Source organism: Pyricularia grisea, chromosome I (assembly GCF_004355905.1).
Source record: "Pyricularia grisea strain NI907 chromosome I, whole genome shotgun sequence".
NCBI classification, from domain to species: domain Eukaryota; kingdom Fungi; phylum Ascomycota; class Sordariomycetes; order Magnaporthales; family Pyriculariaceae; genus Pyricularia; species Pyricularia grisea.
Window position 1 is genome coordinate 4,254,376 of NC_044973.1, and position 14,147 is coordinate 4,268,522.

Genomic DNA, 14,147 nt, shown 5'->3' on the forward strand with positions numbered 1-14,147 from the left:
CTAGGCCAAGTGGAGGGGCGGGCATGCGACGCTAATGGTCCAGGACTTGCCCCCCACCCTTTCCGTCATGCCGTCCACTCAGCCTCTACCACTCATATTACTGAGAGAATTCCGGCGCGGGCAGCATAAACCTTGGGGCTATTCTTGTGGGCCCTTAGATGAACTGCCCCAAGTACTGTATTAGGCATCTTATACATTAGGTAGTAAACATGTTAACTTTCTGCCTGCATGCTTCGTGTGACCAAGCATATTAATTATATTAAAGGTACTGCAACTGCCTGTGTCAGCAGGAACCCATCATTCACGTGCTTTGCTCTCCAATATATTTGGGTATCTTAACATGGATCACAGTCAGTCAAACATTATCTACGTTTGTTTGTTGGTGCTGTATTCGCATATTTGACGACCCTGAAATGCTTCCCATATACTTTTCAGTGACATGGAGCTTCAACCTTGCTATTAGCTTGTCGAAACAGCTAATAATTTTACTTGATTAGAACCCATGTTCTCGGTCAGCTAACTATGGCATAGTACCTGTTCAATACAACGTTCGTGAAATTTGGAAGTAATGCGAGCTCCCCCAACATAGTTTCGCTCTCTCCGAGTTATGTCAACTTCGTTTCTGAGGTGTGGGGGACGCCAAGCCAGTTCAGAGTCATTTCTCTGTATATTGACCATATTCGCATACGATTTTTATTAGAAAAAAAGAGGAAAAAGAGAAAAAAATCATCGTCACGCTTGGTCCTCATGTCTCGGGAAATTCTGCATTGTCTTGGCGGAACGCTGGGTCCCTAGAACCTGACTTGGTGGCTGTGGCGTGAGAATCTGGGGTCCCTTTCCCGCTGTTCTAGCAATCCCAGGCAAATGATGGCAAGCAGGCAAGTAAATAGAAAAAAAGAACCCATATATACCACGTGGCTACTGCGTTATCTCATATTTAGCCAACGGCCCACTATATACTTTATTATGTCGCCTGATAGTGGAGAGCGGCTGAGCTGTAATGAACCTATCTACCTCTATGCAGCATAACCATAGTCATGCTAGCTTGCTTCTGTGGATTCCAGAATTAGAAACATCACGATTGACCGTTATTACAGTGTACTAAGTAAGCAGGTAGGACGTCGACCCTGCCTTGGGTATTTTTTTTAACCCTCCCAAAAAAAAAAAAAAAAAAAAAAGAAAGAAAGAAAGAAAGAAGTCGTCATGAGACCAGTCGACAAAAAGAAGTCAACAAAGCGGGAATATGCCAGGACCTAAATTCTGGTCAAGGAGAAGCGAAACAATAGAAGCAGTGCTGATCGCGGGGAAAATGCAGGGACCGCAACAGCTTTATATAATATTGGAACGACCTCCACGATAACCCCAGAGATGGCCGGCCGGATATTTTCTACTAGTTCTAGACTCGTATGAATTATTCTGTAATCTAGTTCAATTGCACAGCCTGTCACACATGGGCATGTTCACAAGAATGTATAGGATACCGTCTGCTCTCCCCTAGTCGAACCAGTGGATGCGAAAACATCCGTTTTCGGACACCTTGGATCACAAATCCCGGTTTTTCTCAGTACCAAGTAAGTGAGGGTTATCTTGGTACTGGAGAACGGCGGGTGCAGATGCAACCCACATGGGGCAGGATCGGTACAAAGTGTCTGGGGAGAAAGTGGGAGCCGGTTTGGGACCATATTTGTAGCCAATAGTTGTTCAATGTTCACAATGCACCTCGCCGCCACCGATCCGTCGCCATTGTGAGAACTGCTTCCAATTTTCAAGGGTGTGCCATGATCCTCGACGGCCGTGACATCGTCACGCGCCAGTCGGTGCGAAACCTATTCCACGTAGGCCAGCAGCAACATCTCTGTGGAGTCGGCCTTATCCTGCCTCTAGCTTGCGCAGATTGTCTTGAAGCAAATCAATGATTCAGTGAAGGGATATTGTGGAATCTATCTGTTTTCGATAAGTAGTGTTGGACGCGATGGAACAGGAAAGGCGTAGTAAATTGACTATATAACGCTTTATCCGCAAGGCAAGGGAGAGTGAATCTACTCATCAGAAGGATCCCACCGATGAGGGTAATAAGAAACAAATAGACGGTTGCCTATTTGCAACATATCCAACTCCTGCCCACACAACTGTTCAAGATCCATTGCTTGCGGATAAATGTCGAGCTTTCCCACGAACGGACAGCTGTGATCGTCCTCTTAATAATCATTAAGAGTATTCCATAGGTCTACAGAGCCGTGTGGTATACCGATGTCGAACCGTCACCCAACTTGTTTTCAACGGCGTGTCAGCTTGCCAGGTTTCCCAAGAGGCTTCTGTACCACTGCTCACCAGGCACCAATGTTTTAGGACTCAATCGCTAACATTGAAAACGGCCTTTCAATGATAGGAGCGAAGAACCCACAGACGCCGCCATGATGGATGCATCCTGTCGTTTGATCCTTGATCTTGGTTTCTTGGTATGTCGCAAGATCAGCGGAGACACTGAGAATGTCACGCTGTCACCCATGACGGCGTTGTCAGATTCTTGACACTGTCGTCACAGACATGAAAGGTCGATTATAGGGTCTGAGCAAGACTGAGACCCTGTATAGTAACTTGAGAGAACTGGGCAAAACGAAAACTGCACGTCATGATCCATCAATTCTTTGCCGTGGGTTCTAATCTTAATCGAAAGGAATCCTTCTGAGACTATCGCCACCGATGCCTCGCTTCCGCATCTCTGCGGCTGCCGCTACGCTGCTAGGCACCTTGATGCCGCAGCACTCGCCCCATCCATTCTGTTGGTGCATGTGCCTGACGCCCCCCTCATCGTTGAACACCTCGACCTGCCCGCCTTCAGTCTCCTCATCCTCAGGCTGCAAGCCAGCCAGGTCCTGCTCCGTCATGCCCTCATCAGCAGGGATCAGGCTGCCAAAAAGAAAGTGCTGCATGACAGGCAGCTTGTTGAGGACTTCGGCAACAAACATCCTCCGCATGCCCCCTTCTACCTTGGACCACGACTTTGCAGCCGAGATGTCGTCGAGCATGGGGCTGTGCCAGCGAAGGCCCTGCACGGTCTTGGTGCTGTTGACGAAGTTGACCTGGTCGAGATAGAGGTAGTCGTGGCCGAACTCCTCGATCGTCAACTGCTGATGAATGGCAAGAGGTGTGATGAAAGGATGGTGAAGTAGCTGCGAGGCGCCAAAGAGAAAGGGTAAAAATTGGTAATCGTCCAACCCCCACACTCCATGTGATCCTGCCGGTTCGAGGTAGTATGTGGACTGCACGAGACGCATGACTTGCAAGTATTTGACGAAGACGCGCAGCACAAGCGCGGCAAAGTCGGACTTCGTAACAACGCCAAGTTGGTATAGACAGAGAAGCCACATGAGAAAGTTGAGCTCGTGGCCTGATCCGTAGTCGATGCGCATCCTGTTGCCAAAAGACTGGCCCAGGTACGTGACGGTCTCGGCTATTGCGTCCCCCTCGTCCTTAATCCCAAGTTTCTTATGCCACGATGGAGCCCTCTCCTTGACCTTGTCGAGAAAGTCCCTAAACCTTTTGTTGCCAAACCGCGAGCCGCCCTGTTCATCTGGCGGGGATTGCTTCACAAGCTCCGAGGCCTCATCCAATAGTGCATTGATGGTCTGCACCGCAGGGCTAAGATCCGAGTCTTTGATGGCGGAGATGGGCTTGTCAACGACGGCGTCGGAAAGCCCAAAGACGAAGGCAAGAATAAGTTTGTACGACGGAGAAGCAACGAATAAATCATGATCCTTCTTTGAAAGGATGCGCCTTGTAGGTATTCTGAACTGTATCTCTGAAGATGTGCCAGTCGGTGGCGGAAGGTCGGGCGTCTCTGGTACTGGGATAGGATTTGAAGGAGCTGGTCGCCTCCGTCTTGGTTCGAGCTTTGGGAGGCGGTCTTTGAGGTTCGGTATAGACGCAGCCGTGGCCGTGGCACCTATTGTTGGCTTGACTGGGGGATTCGTTGACGTGGACAACGGAGGCCCGGAGGCAGCACTTGATGCCATGCTTAGAGTGTAGGGCTTTTTTTTTCGTTACAGGAGGAGTTTGGGGTTTGCCTCTTTTCAAAGAGGTGTCTTCTGCCTCAGATATGCGAAGATGAATAATTCAAGAGACGTGATGGACGGATATACGCCTAAAGGTCACATAGGACTGTATACGATGTGGTGTTGAAGCGAGTTCTTTGCGACTTCAATGCCCCGCATCACAACGGTGCTGCAGTCAGGGTACCTTCATGGTGTGGAGCAGCTACAGCTCCGAGAAAAATGGGGCCATGTGACATCAAGTACCATTAAGTCCCGTGAAAGCAAGATTTCAAGTCTCTGTTTCTACCATATAGAAAGGAATACTAAGACAGACAAGCTGTGTCGCAGCCACCTTGGAGTTAAATAGCTTCGGGCTAATAATCATGTATAAAGTAGTAGCTCACTATTAAGTTGACCCCATATGGTAGAGAGCCAAAAACAGTTTCGCACAACTTTCACACTGTCTAGTCAAAAGTAATTCCACGATGAGCTTCAGCTTTGCACATACATAGGTACATACCTAGCTAAGGTACCTACGTGTGTACCGGTAGCATCTCGGAGTACCCCTCGTAACGCCAGAGATGGTATTGTTTTTGTTATGTAATTACCAGCCTGTTTGATTCACAAATTTGTGGTAAGAGCCACAGTGTAATACTGTATCGGACTTTCATTGTATGATCAAGATCGTTTCGATTTTGGGTCTTTGAGTATTACCTTGTTAAGTAAGGCAGGTAAGGTATTCAGACAACATGAGTAAGATGTTGTGGCACACAGTTTTCATTGGATCGCGAGTCAAAGTAAGGTATGGTACTTGGTATTTGGTCTCAAGTTTGACGATCATATATGTCCCTCAATGCAATGCAGGACCGCACAGTCGGTAATAAATCTATTCGGCAGACCATTTAATGAAGAAAAAAAAAACCCCCCGATTCCATCTCGTGCAGGCTGTAGGTACCGACATGAAAGCATTCGCAGCCCACCTCGAGTGGGTTTGGCAGTTGACAATGGTACGAAGTACAATATGGTGGGGGCTTACTTAGATTTTACTGCCCCTCATTGGCCACATGGGCACCTTACGTGGGCCTATGACAGCGGTTCCCGCCAATAGCTGCCCTTGAATCGTAGAAACTGGTAATTGTGTTTGATGGAATAAAATCGTTGCGGCAAGACAGCTTCGCTCGCTTCGCTACGCCTCAGCACAAACGACATCATGCCATCAAGAGGAGAGCCAGCAGCACTCGTTTCACACATACCGCGGGCTGACGGCTCTGCGATATATTCTCATGCCGGCTACACGGTAACAGCGTCGGCAAATGGACCTATTGAGGCCCAGAGGCGCGACGAAGACCCGTACGAGGCGCTGGTCGACGTGATCGTACGACCGGCAGCAGGGGTTGGAGGTACGATTTTTAAAAATTTCGTCTCAGACATCGAACCACGTTTTTTTCTGCCATCTAAAAGCTCACTTTAAATTTGAGCATAAATAGGAACGAGGGAACGCCATCTAGAGTCTCTCTTGCAAGCCACACTGCGCCAGATAATCCTGGTCAAAAACTTTCCTCGCAGCTTGATCCAAGTTGTGCTGCAGGTGAAGTCATCACCAGAAAATGATTACGCCAACACGAAGCTGGTTCAGGCAAACTTGGTAAGGACCGCTGTATTTTGTATCCCTATTCTATCCCGTTCACACATGCCCAGACCTTCAGATAACCATTCTTGCATAGCCGAGAAGCAGACTGACAATTTTCGCCAGAACTTGCCGATTATACCAGCCCTGCTGCAAGCCGCTGTTTTGGCTCTTCTCTCGGCGGCGATCCCTCTAAGAGCAACAGCTACCTGTACCGTAATAGCCGTTGCCGGTGGCACCGATGGAGAGCCAGAACGCAACCTGATTCTGGACCCATCGCCCCGGGAAGCGGAGGCCGCGCGGTCGGTACACGTACTGGCCTTCACCTCAGGGGACAGATTGATTCTCGCAGAAAGCGAGGGTCATTTCACGATGCAAGAATGGGCTGATGTCCATGCCAAGGCACTGAAGATCTGTTGCGAACCCGTTCGGGACCCCGGCAACAACGACATGGACATGGGCGACGATAACGGCCCCGATGTGGACGGTCCCAACATGCGGCACTTCATCCGAGAGACAATGGCCGCCAAGGTCTCGGCAGATCTTCATTGGAAAGGCTGAGTGAGGGACGGGGGACTTCTACCGACCGTGCTTGCTTGCTCATCGATGATTGGAGCCTGCCGAGTATTTCCGAACCATAGTTTGGACTGGGTCGACGCAACACTCTGTATTGTACATCCATCTGTCTCCTGAGACGCAAAACCGGTAGTGTGAACAGTCTACCAGTTTACTGACAGGAGAAGGGGACAAAAAAAAGGGGGAGGGGAGGGGCAAGAGCAGAGAGGGCTGCTACAGAACCGCGGGACGTGGGCGACGAGCATGGCTGCATATGGCGGTCTCCAATTGAATGACCTTTCTGGGAGCTTGGTTCAATCATTTTCTCCGATAAATTGGCATGTTTATCGCGGCTCAAGTCTTTGATGTTCAATCGCTGAAAAATTTCGGTAAAGAGGCTTGTGGGGGGCCTGTACCTGCTACTTACAACGTTCTCAAACATTATGTGGATTTCGTTACAGGGCTTGCGCTTGGAAACGACGACGTTTCATCTCAGCCCTTTTCCAGCTTCCTTAGTGGCGTGGTTCTAGGCGCCGAAGAGAAAAAAAAAAAGGGCTTTCTCCAGCGGTTGACGGGGCGTTGATCCAGCCTGTTCTCCTGTTGGTAGATTGTCGGGTTTGGTAGCAACGCTTGCAACGGTAGGTCGCTGGGATCCCTGAGAACCATTTTTGTTTGGCAGGGCCCCAGTCGGGCCTGGACATGTTGTAACCTAAGACCCGCCCTCTCTAACGCGCAGAGAACAGCGAGCTCAGCAAAACAAGCAGACAGTATGCACAGACAGCATAGAGAATGAATTGTGTTGCAGGAAGGTATATGTGTCGACTGTGGTCAAATTCAAAACGATTTCTTCCCTTATTTAACGAGATCTTCATACTTACTTGACAAGGTCGTATTGATTGACCCAGTTGACGCATCACCTTGAATATTTTCTGGGTGGTATTGATGATGCACAGGGTACATAGTAGTGAGCATGTTGTTTCTTGAGGGGCTACCGAGCAAGACGACCCCATGTGTGATCTACTTGTGTGGGTCAGACGCAAGGAGGACACTGGCATGAACCCCTTTTGCAGCCATCCAAGGACATTCATTGGTCGCTAGAGCCAAGAGTGCAGGCCGTCAAAGTCAGGATGACTTCGGACGACCTCTTTTGATCGATTTGACCTATGCAGCCTTCTTTTTTCCTCTCGTATTTTTGTTTGGCTAAGATTATATGCTTATAAGACGTGGCATCAACGGGGTTAAAACCGACTATACCAGGTTTGATAGGCTCGGTGGGGACTCAAAACCATTCCAAAGACTGGACGATACTACCAAAACTGGCATGGCAGTTGAATCGATACCTCACCGCTGGTAACGCCAAAACCATATGAGATAAGCCGATAAACAAGGTGTGTACTACAAAGAGCCCGCTTATATCCTTGCTTATTGTTATGTCATGCAAGCTGGCCAGTTTGTGCAACGCGGCCCAGGTCCTTACAGTCATGTCTCGCCCCTTCCTTGCCCCTTCAACCTCTCGTTGTGCCGTACAGGGGACAAGAGTATCAGGTCCTGAATAGCTCGAGACCCGACCCTGGCAAGCCACTCAGGTTCACAATGCAAATGACAGTCAACGGGTATACCGGCAACACTGCGCTACAGTACGTGCCTTCACGAGCGTCTCCAAATGAAGACTTGGTCCGCCACACAAACTAAGAGGGGCATTACTGTTGTGGACACTGCTACAAAGATCGTTTTTATGCGTCTTTTGATGCGGCGCAGAGTTTCTGAATACTGAAGCCGATGGATGCCATTCGCAACTATGCGCTTCAGTTATAAAACTGTTGACAGGTAGACCATGCGGCTCTTCATTCCGGCCACTGCATAAAGCTGTTTTCAATACGGAGCACAAAAAAGGATGATCTGAAGCTTGAATGTAATGGGATAAGCTGAAGAATCAGACCAGAGCGGCCCAATCAGCCTCAATTCAACGGAGAAACTGACAGTTGTTTTTTGCCTACGTACACGGCAGGACCCGTCTTCTGCACTGAAAACCTCATCTCTAGATACCCTAAAGATGGCAACCGGGCCGGTGGGGGTGGGTGTCACAGTGCTACTTCACATCGGACAAAAACTCATTGTCGAAAAGATCGACCAGGGATTAGTGTTTTGTGGAGTCACTAATAATACATCCCTTTTTTACGTGTGAAATGTGTGGTAAATAGCCTCCACCTAGAAACCGAAAGGAGCGGTGGAAAGCCAAGACAAAGCCAAGAGTAGCTCCTAGCCTTGCAAGGGAGAGCTCCGGTGCCATTTGGGGGCCCAGGTATGGGAGGAGCGTGCTGCAGTGTCCGGAATATTAAAACGTCTCGACGGTAGGCTCGTAGCGAGTACTCGTGATATTCTGTTCTTTTGGTCTTCAGTCTTCTCAGTCGTTGGCCCAAACCCTTTGTCGTTTCGTCGTTTTGTTCTGTCATTTTCTTCCCCCAATCCTTTTTCTTTTCCCCCCACCACCATCCTCCCTCTTCAGCGGACAGTAGAGCTCTGGTAGTTCTCTAGCAATTGCCTCTTTTGGCGTGGGCTCTTCCTGTTCTGCGACTCTCCGATCAAATCATCATTTCATCTCAACCCGACCATCATTTGATCGTTTCTTCCTTTGCATCTTTTTAGCTCGGTTCTTTTTTCTTTCTTTTCTCGTGGCTGGCCTGCTCATCTTTCATTTTACATTTGCATTTATACTCAACTTTTAATACCCTATTCGGCTTTTACCCTCCCTCTTTTTTTCAGCCTTGACGAGTTCAACAACATCGACGAAAACCAAATTCAGACTTGGAACCAGGCTTTTAAGACCTTTTCATCAACCTTATACCCACAGTCAAAAAGTCAATTGGCACTCCGGCAGCTCGACACTTGGCATTCGATCCCCACGTGCGTTCAGCTCCTGCAGCCGGCGCAAGACATCACACAGCACAAGGACCAATTGGACCATTCAAGCCAGACAGATTTCGGCACTTCTTTCGCCCGCTTGCATAGTCCCTGCTTATCGCTGGGATTCACAAGTGCGACTTGGTTGAACTTTGTGGCTAGCCTCGATTGTGCCACAATAAACGACAGTAAGTGGCTACGATTCTTGACAAGTCCTGTTCCAGTGCGCTTCATCATTGTTTAGGGTGGCTGCGGCTGCTACGGGATTGATTGTCCTTGCCCCTCCATTATTTCATTTCCTATCGCGGGCAACTGGGAACAGGGGCTTTGTGATTCAGCGTGGAGATAAGCAAAGGATGGATGGAGCAAGGAATCCCGAGGGGGGAGAAGACAAAACGTTAAAGGGGGCATTGTGACGAACATGACAGGAGCTGACAGTACTGGGGGAACACAACAGGAACGCATCGAAATTAGCGCAACAAAGATCTGTTCCAGCAGGACGGATACTTTTGCTTGGTTACATTTGGGTGCTACCAACAAAAGACCGCTGGCATCGATCGCAAAAGTACCTCGCCTCCCGTGAATTCGATCGCTGCCTTGCGTTTGCTGTCAGCCTGCAGCTACGTGCTAAGCCAAGCTAGCTTACTGTGTTGTATCCGTTTCCGACGAAGCCGCACCCCTGCGAGTTTTGCTGCGTCCACTGGGACCCGCCCCCGAAAATACCTAATCACACCTACCAAGCAAGGGTCCAAGTACCGTATAACCGCCCGGTAATCAGAGCAAAGAAAGCCACCACCCACCATGGCCGCCGACTCCGCAATCTGCTCGCCCACTTCGCTGCTGCATCCCACTCTCTCGCGCCCCGAGGGTCTTAAAGCCGCCGAACGTCCCAAGACGTCCTCGGTTGCATTTAACGATCCTGTATCTCTCAACTCTGTTCTCAGCCTGGACGAAGCAAAATCTAAGATTCGTAAGAATGCTGCCGATCTGACCACAGTAGCGCCTGCACTCGCTGCCGCCTCCGCATCCGCATCTGCAGCAGTCGCCGCTGATCCTGTTACCTCTAAGTTCTTGGGCCACCACCGGAGTACGCCTTCGGTTGACGGAATCCCCCGTCAGACTTTGATGAAGGCTCTGGCCTCAGTTGCCCGCAACAACAAGCCTGATCCTCTGGCCTTGAACAACATGCTCTCCAAACAGACGGGGGCTGATCCCCGCCCCGAAACAGCCACGTCGTCGCAGAAGCTCTGCGATGCCCTCAACGACTTGGCCGCACGCACATCAACACCCACCACAGCCTATCCCAGCCTCCAGTCACCTTGCTTTTACCACTCACGGTTTGAGGAGAATGTCAACATCGACAAGGTCCTCGAGGAGATCAAGAGCGATGAGTACATGTCACATTCCCGTCTTGTGCAGACTGCCACCGGCGTCCGAGAGGTCGCCAAGCAGTTGCAGAGGAGACCTATCAAGCGCGCAGTGCGCAACATCATGATCGTCACCAAGGCTCGCGACAACGAGCTCGTCCTCCTCACTAGGGAACTCACTCAGTGGCTTCTCAAGACTCCGCGTTACGGCTCGAGCCTGGGCGTCAACGTCTACGTCGACGCAAAGCTGCGCAACTCGAAGCGCTTTGGTGCGGCCAGCATTTTGGCGGAAAACCCCCGCTTTGAGACGATGCTGCGCTACTGGTCTCCTGACCTTTGTTGGAGCCATCCTGAGAAATTTGATCTGGTCCTAACTCTGGGTGGCGACGGCACTGTGCTCTTCACCTCTTGGCTGTTTCAGCGAGTCGTACCCCCGGTCCTCTCCTTTAGCCTTGGCAGCCTGGGTTTCTTGACCACTTTCGAATTCGAAAAGTACAAGGCTCACCTGGACCGTATCCTCGGCAGTGAGGGTATGCGCGTCAACCTCCGCATGCGCTTCACCTGCACCGTCTACCGCGATGGCTCTTCCATGGGCCAAGAGCAGATCATGGAGGAAGGTGAGCAGTTCGAGGTGCTCAACGAGCTCGTCATCGACCGCGGCCCATCGCCGTATGTGTCGAGCCTCGAGCTGTACGGTGACGATGACCTCCTCACCGTCATCCAGGCCGACGGCTGCATCTTCTCAACCCCGACCGGCTCGACCGCCTACTCACTGTCGGCAGGTGGCTCGCTTGTGCATCCAGACATCCCCGCAATCCTGCTCACCCCTATCTGCCCGCACACTTTGTCCTTCCGGCCTATGGTGTTGTCGGACACAATGTTGCTCAAGGTGACTGTGCCGCGCAACAGCCGCGCGACGGCCTACTGCGCCTTTGACGGCAAGGGCCGCGTTGAGCTCAAGCAGGGTGACTGTGTCACAATCACGGCATCTCAGTATCCCTTCCCAACCGTTGTCCGAACCGACACTGAGTGGTTCGACTCGGTTTCGCGCACCCTGCGCTGGAACACGCGTGCCGCCACCCAGAAGGCTTTTGAGCCCGGCACCAAGGAGGGTGGTGCCTCTGGCAGCGACGACTGCGAGGAACCGGATTGGGACATTGATACCGACTCGGCCTGCTACGTCAGCGAGGAGGGTAGTATGGCGGCAAGTCCGCTACGGAGACAGATGAGCCTTCTTGGGATGTGATCTTCTGTTTACATTCTTGACGTCTATGCATCTAATCTCAACTCAAAACAACAAAAAGACATAAACCGAATTCCTTTTTTCATACTTGATGATAAAGAACCTTTTCAGCAGCATTTTGGGCGAGCATCATTCCACCACTTGACGAATCGTCGTGATGGACACAATTTCACACCGGACAACGTTCTGATTCCCTTTTCATTTTAGAGGGCTCCTGACATCAACCATTGCATGGGATGTGGGAGATCTTCCCGGTATTTACATAGTTTAAAGAGTATTGACTCCCCCGTTTGTTGGCACACTTTGTGATGTTCCTGTTCACATGTAAATTGCCCATTCACCACCACCCCAGTGACTAATATTTTCTTTTCTCACGTCCGCCAATAATTACCATGTATTTCCATTAGGATTATTGCCCATATCTTTCTGCACTACTTAAACATCACCATGTCTGATGTTATACAAGATAAGAAGAAGAAGATAAGAAACCCCTGACAAGAAAACAAGGGGGAAAAGCAAAACAACCCCTCCCCCACCAGGATGGAGATCAACTAACATTTGCCGCTCATTCGAGCCAGTCTTTTAAGCGCCCGACCTTGCTCTAAATCCTTCACCGCTCCGCCTCGGATAAATCGCTGGTCACAGAAGCCCTGACACCGACAACCATTCAAAACAAAATTACAGCCCCAACTTACGCCTCAGATCAGCTGCCAGCCCAAGGGCGGACAGGTGGTCGTCGTCGTGCCTGTGGTCGTGACCAGCCTGCCACCTCTCCTGCGTCGGGCTGCCGCAGTCGAGGTCGAACCACCAGTGCGGCTGGTGGTTATCGATGGACCGCAGCGCATATGCGACGGAGCTGCCATACAGGTTGCAGCGCGGTACGCTGAGACCCGGCTCCAGGTAAAAGTCGTAAGAGCGGCAGCCGCCGGTGCTCTCGTTGCTTGCCTTTTTGTGGAGGGTTTCCTGTTAGCGGCCGCCTTGATGATGGTACTTTCATTGTGCTTTTTAAAAAAGCATCGATGGACGAAAACAGGGTCGGGAGAAGAGGAAGAAGGATTGTTTACCTTGCAGAACTGCCAGCACCCCTCCAGCGTTACAGGCTCGTAGGCCTTGTTGTTGACGTACTGCGCCAGGAAGTAGTTGCCTACGTCGACGCCGTGCACGCCGCAATAGACGTTGCGTGGCCTGGGCGTCTCACCGGCCGGGGCGTCGGTGGCGCATAGGGTCCTGGTCGGGGTCAGGGTCGTCGCCAGCGTCTGGGCGACCGACGCCGTGGTGATGGGCATGACGGTGGTGTCAATCACGTATGTGGTCGTGGCAGCGGTGTCACCGCCCGAGTCGGCCGTCGTCGTCGCTGTCGCCGTCGTCACCTGGCTGTGGTCGTCCGTTGCGGGTAAAGTCGACTCCCCGGTAGATGAGAGGATGGAGTCCAGGCTGACGGTGGATGTGGGTGAGGTCGTCACTGTCAGTGTATATGTATACGCATCCGTGACGTCCTCGGCTGAGGCGGTAGTTGTGGTGTCGGTCGAGGCCGTTGTAGTTGAGGCACTGCCCTCGGAACTGGGCATCATTGTTGTCGTCTCATCGTCATATTCACTGGCGGTCAGCTCGACAGAGTCGGAGCTGAGACTGGTCATACTTGTCGCAACAGAATCCTCGCACTCGGTCTCGGTCGCAATCCAGTGGCCCCGGGTGATGTTGTACGAGTGCGGCATCCCTGTCGTGCCGACGATCGGGTCCGCAACCGCCGAGGTGCTATTGTGCCACACTGACGTGGCCGTAGTCGTGTTGCAGTAGTCGCAGCTGGTGGTCGTGTTGTCGTTCAGGGGTAGGTACACAGTCGTGATGATGTCGACGGTCGTGGTCTCGGTAACGAGGCTGAGGGCGCAACCCGTTGTCGACGACAACGACGTCAGAATAGGTGAGACGGATGTGCTGCTTGCGCTGGTGCCGTTGGTAGTCTGGTTGTGCGGGTGTTGATGTCCACCGGTCGGTCTAGGCGTCGTCGCGTTGCCGCCGCTAGACTGCGTCACATGGACTGTGTTGGTGAAGTATCTCCCTCCGCGAGGGTGCAGGCCCCAATTATGTTGTGGTTGCTGGGCCTGTCTGTCATCAGAGTCTGGCTCCTTGACCTGTTTATATGGGGAGGGGGGATAGGAACTGTACTCACCTCGACTGCTGCCTTGGGGGCGGCGAGTGCGCCAACACTTAGAAGAGCAGCTACCTGGAGGTAACTTACGGAATACATTTTGCAGGAAAACTAGGTTGTGACTTTTTGAATGAGTGACAGTAGTGAGTGGCTGTGGCACTGAACAATGAACAATGAGACCTTTTCAGAACAGGCCATCAAGGAACGGCTGCTTGTTGTGCGGGATACAGAAAAGCAGAAATAATCATCTCGGATATGGCGCGACCATCAT

General features: G+C 51.1%; 4 protein-coding genes across 4 annotated transcripts; 2 read left to right on the top strand and 2 right to left on the bottom strand.

The window, feature by feature from the left end:
* Positions 1 to 2,666: 2,666 nt before the first annotated feature.
* Positions 2,667 to 4,016, bottom strand: PgNI_06343 (uncharacterized protein; the record flags this gene model as incomplete). Its single annotated transcript, XM_031126367.1, has 1 exon — positions 2,667 to 4,016. The coding sequence occupies one exon, from the start codon at positions 4,014 to 4,016 to the stop codon at positions 2,667 to 2,669; it is 1,350 nt and encodes a 449-aa protein (XP_030982291.1).
* Positions 4,017 to 5,221: 1,205 nt separating this feature from the next.
* PgNI_06344 (uncharacterized protein) lies at positions 5,222 to 7,366 on the top strand. Its single transcript, XM_031126368.1, has 3 exons — positions 5,222 to 5,434; positions 5,522 to 5,679; positions 5,788 to 7,366. The coding sequence occupies exons 1-3, from the start codon at positions 5,245 to 5,247 to the stop codon at positions 6,220 to 6,222; spliced, it is 783 nt and encodes a 260-aa protein (XP_030982814.1). The 5' UTR covers positions 5,222 to 5,244; the 3' UTR covers positions 6,223 to 7,366.
* Positions 7,367 to 9,918: 2,552 nt separating this feature from the next.
* Positions 9,919 to 11,730, top strand: PgNI_06345 (uncharacterized protein; the record flags this gene model as incomplete). Its single annotated transcript, XM_031126369.1, has 1 exon — positions 9,919 to 11,730. One exon carries the CDS (start codon positions 9,919 to 9,921, stop codon positions 11,728 to 11,730), a length of 1,812 nt encoding a protein of 603 aa, XP_030982729.1.
* A 675-nt stretch (positions 11,731 to 12,405) lies between these two features.
* Positions 12,406 to 13,975, bottom strand: PgNI_06346 (uncharacterized protein; the record flags this gene model as incomplete). Its single annotated transcript, XM_031126370.1, is given in 4 exon segments — positions 12,406 to 12,672; positions 12,792 to 13,859; positions 13,898 to 13,951; positions 13,967 to 13,975. The coding sequence occupies 4 exon segments, from the start codon at positions 13,973 to 13,975 to the stop codon at positions 12,406 to 12,408; spliced, it is 1,398 nt and encodes a 465-aa protein (XP_030982812.1).
* Positions 13,976 to 14,147: the final 172 nt, after the last annotated feature.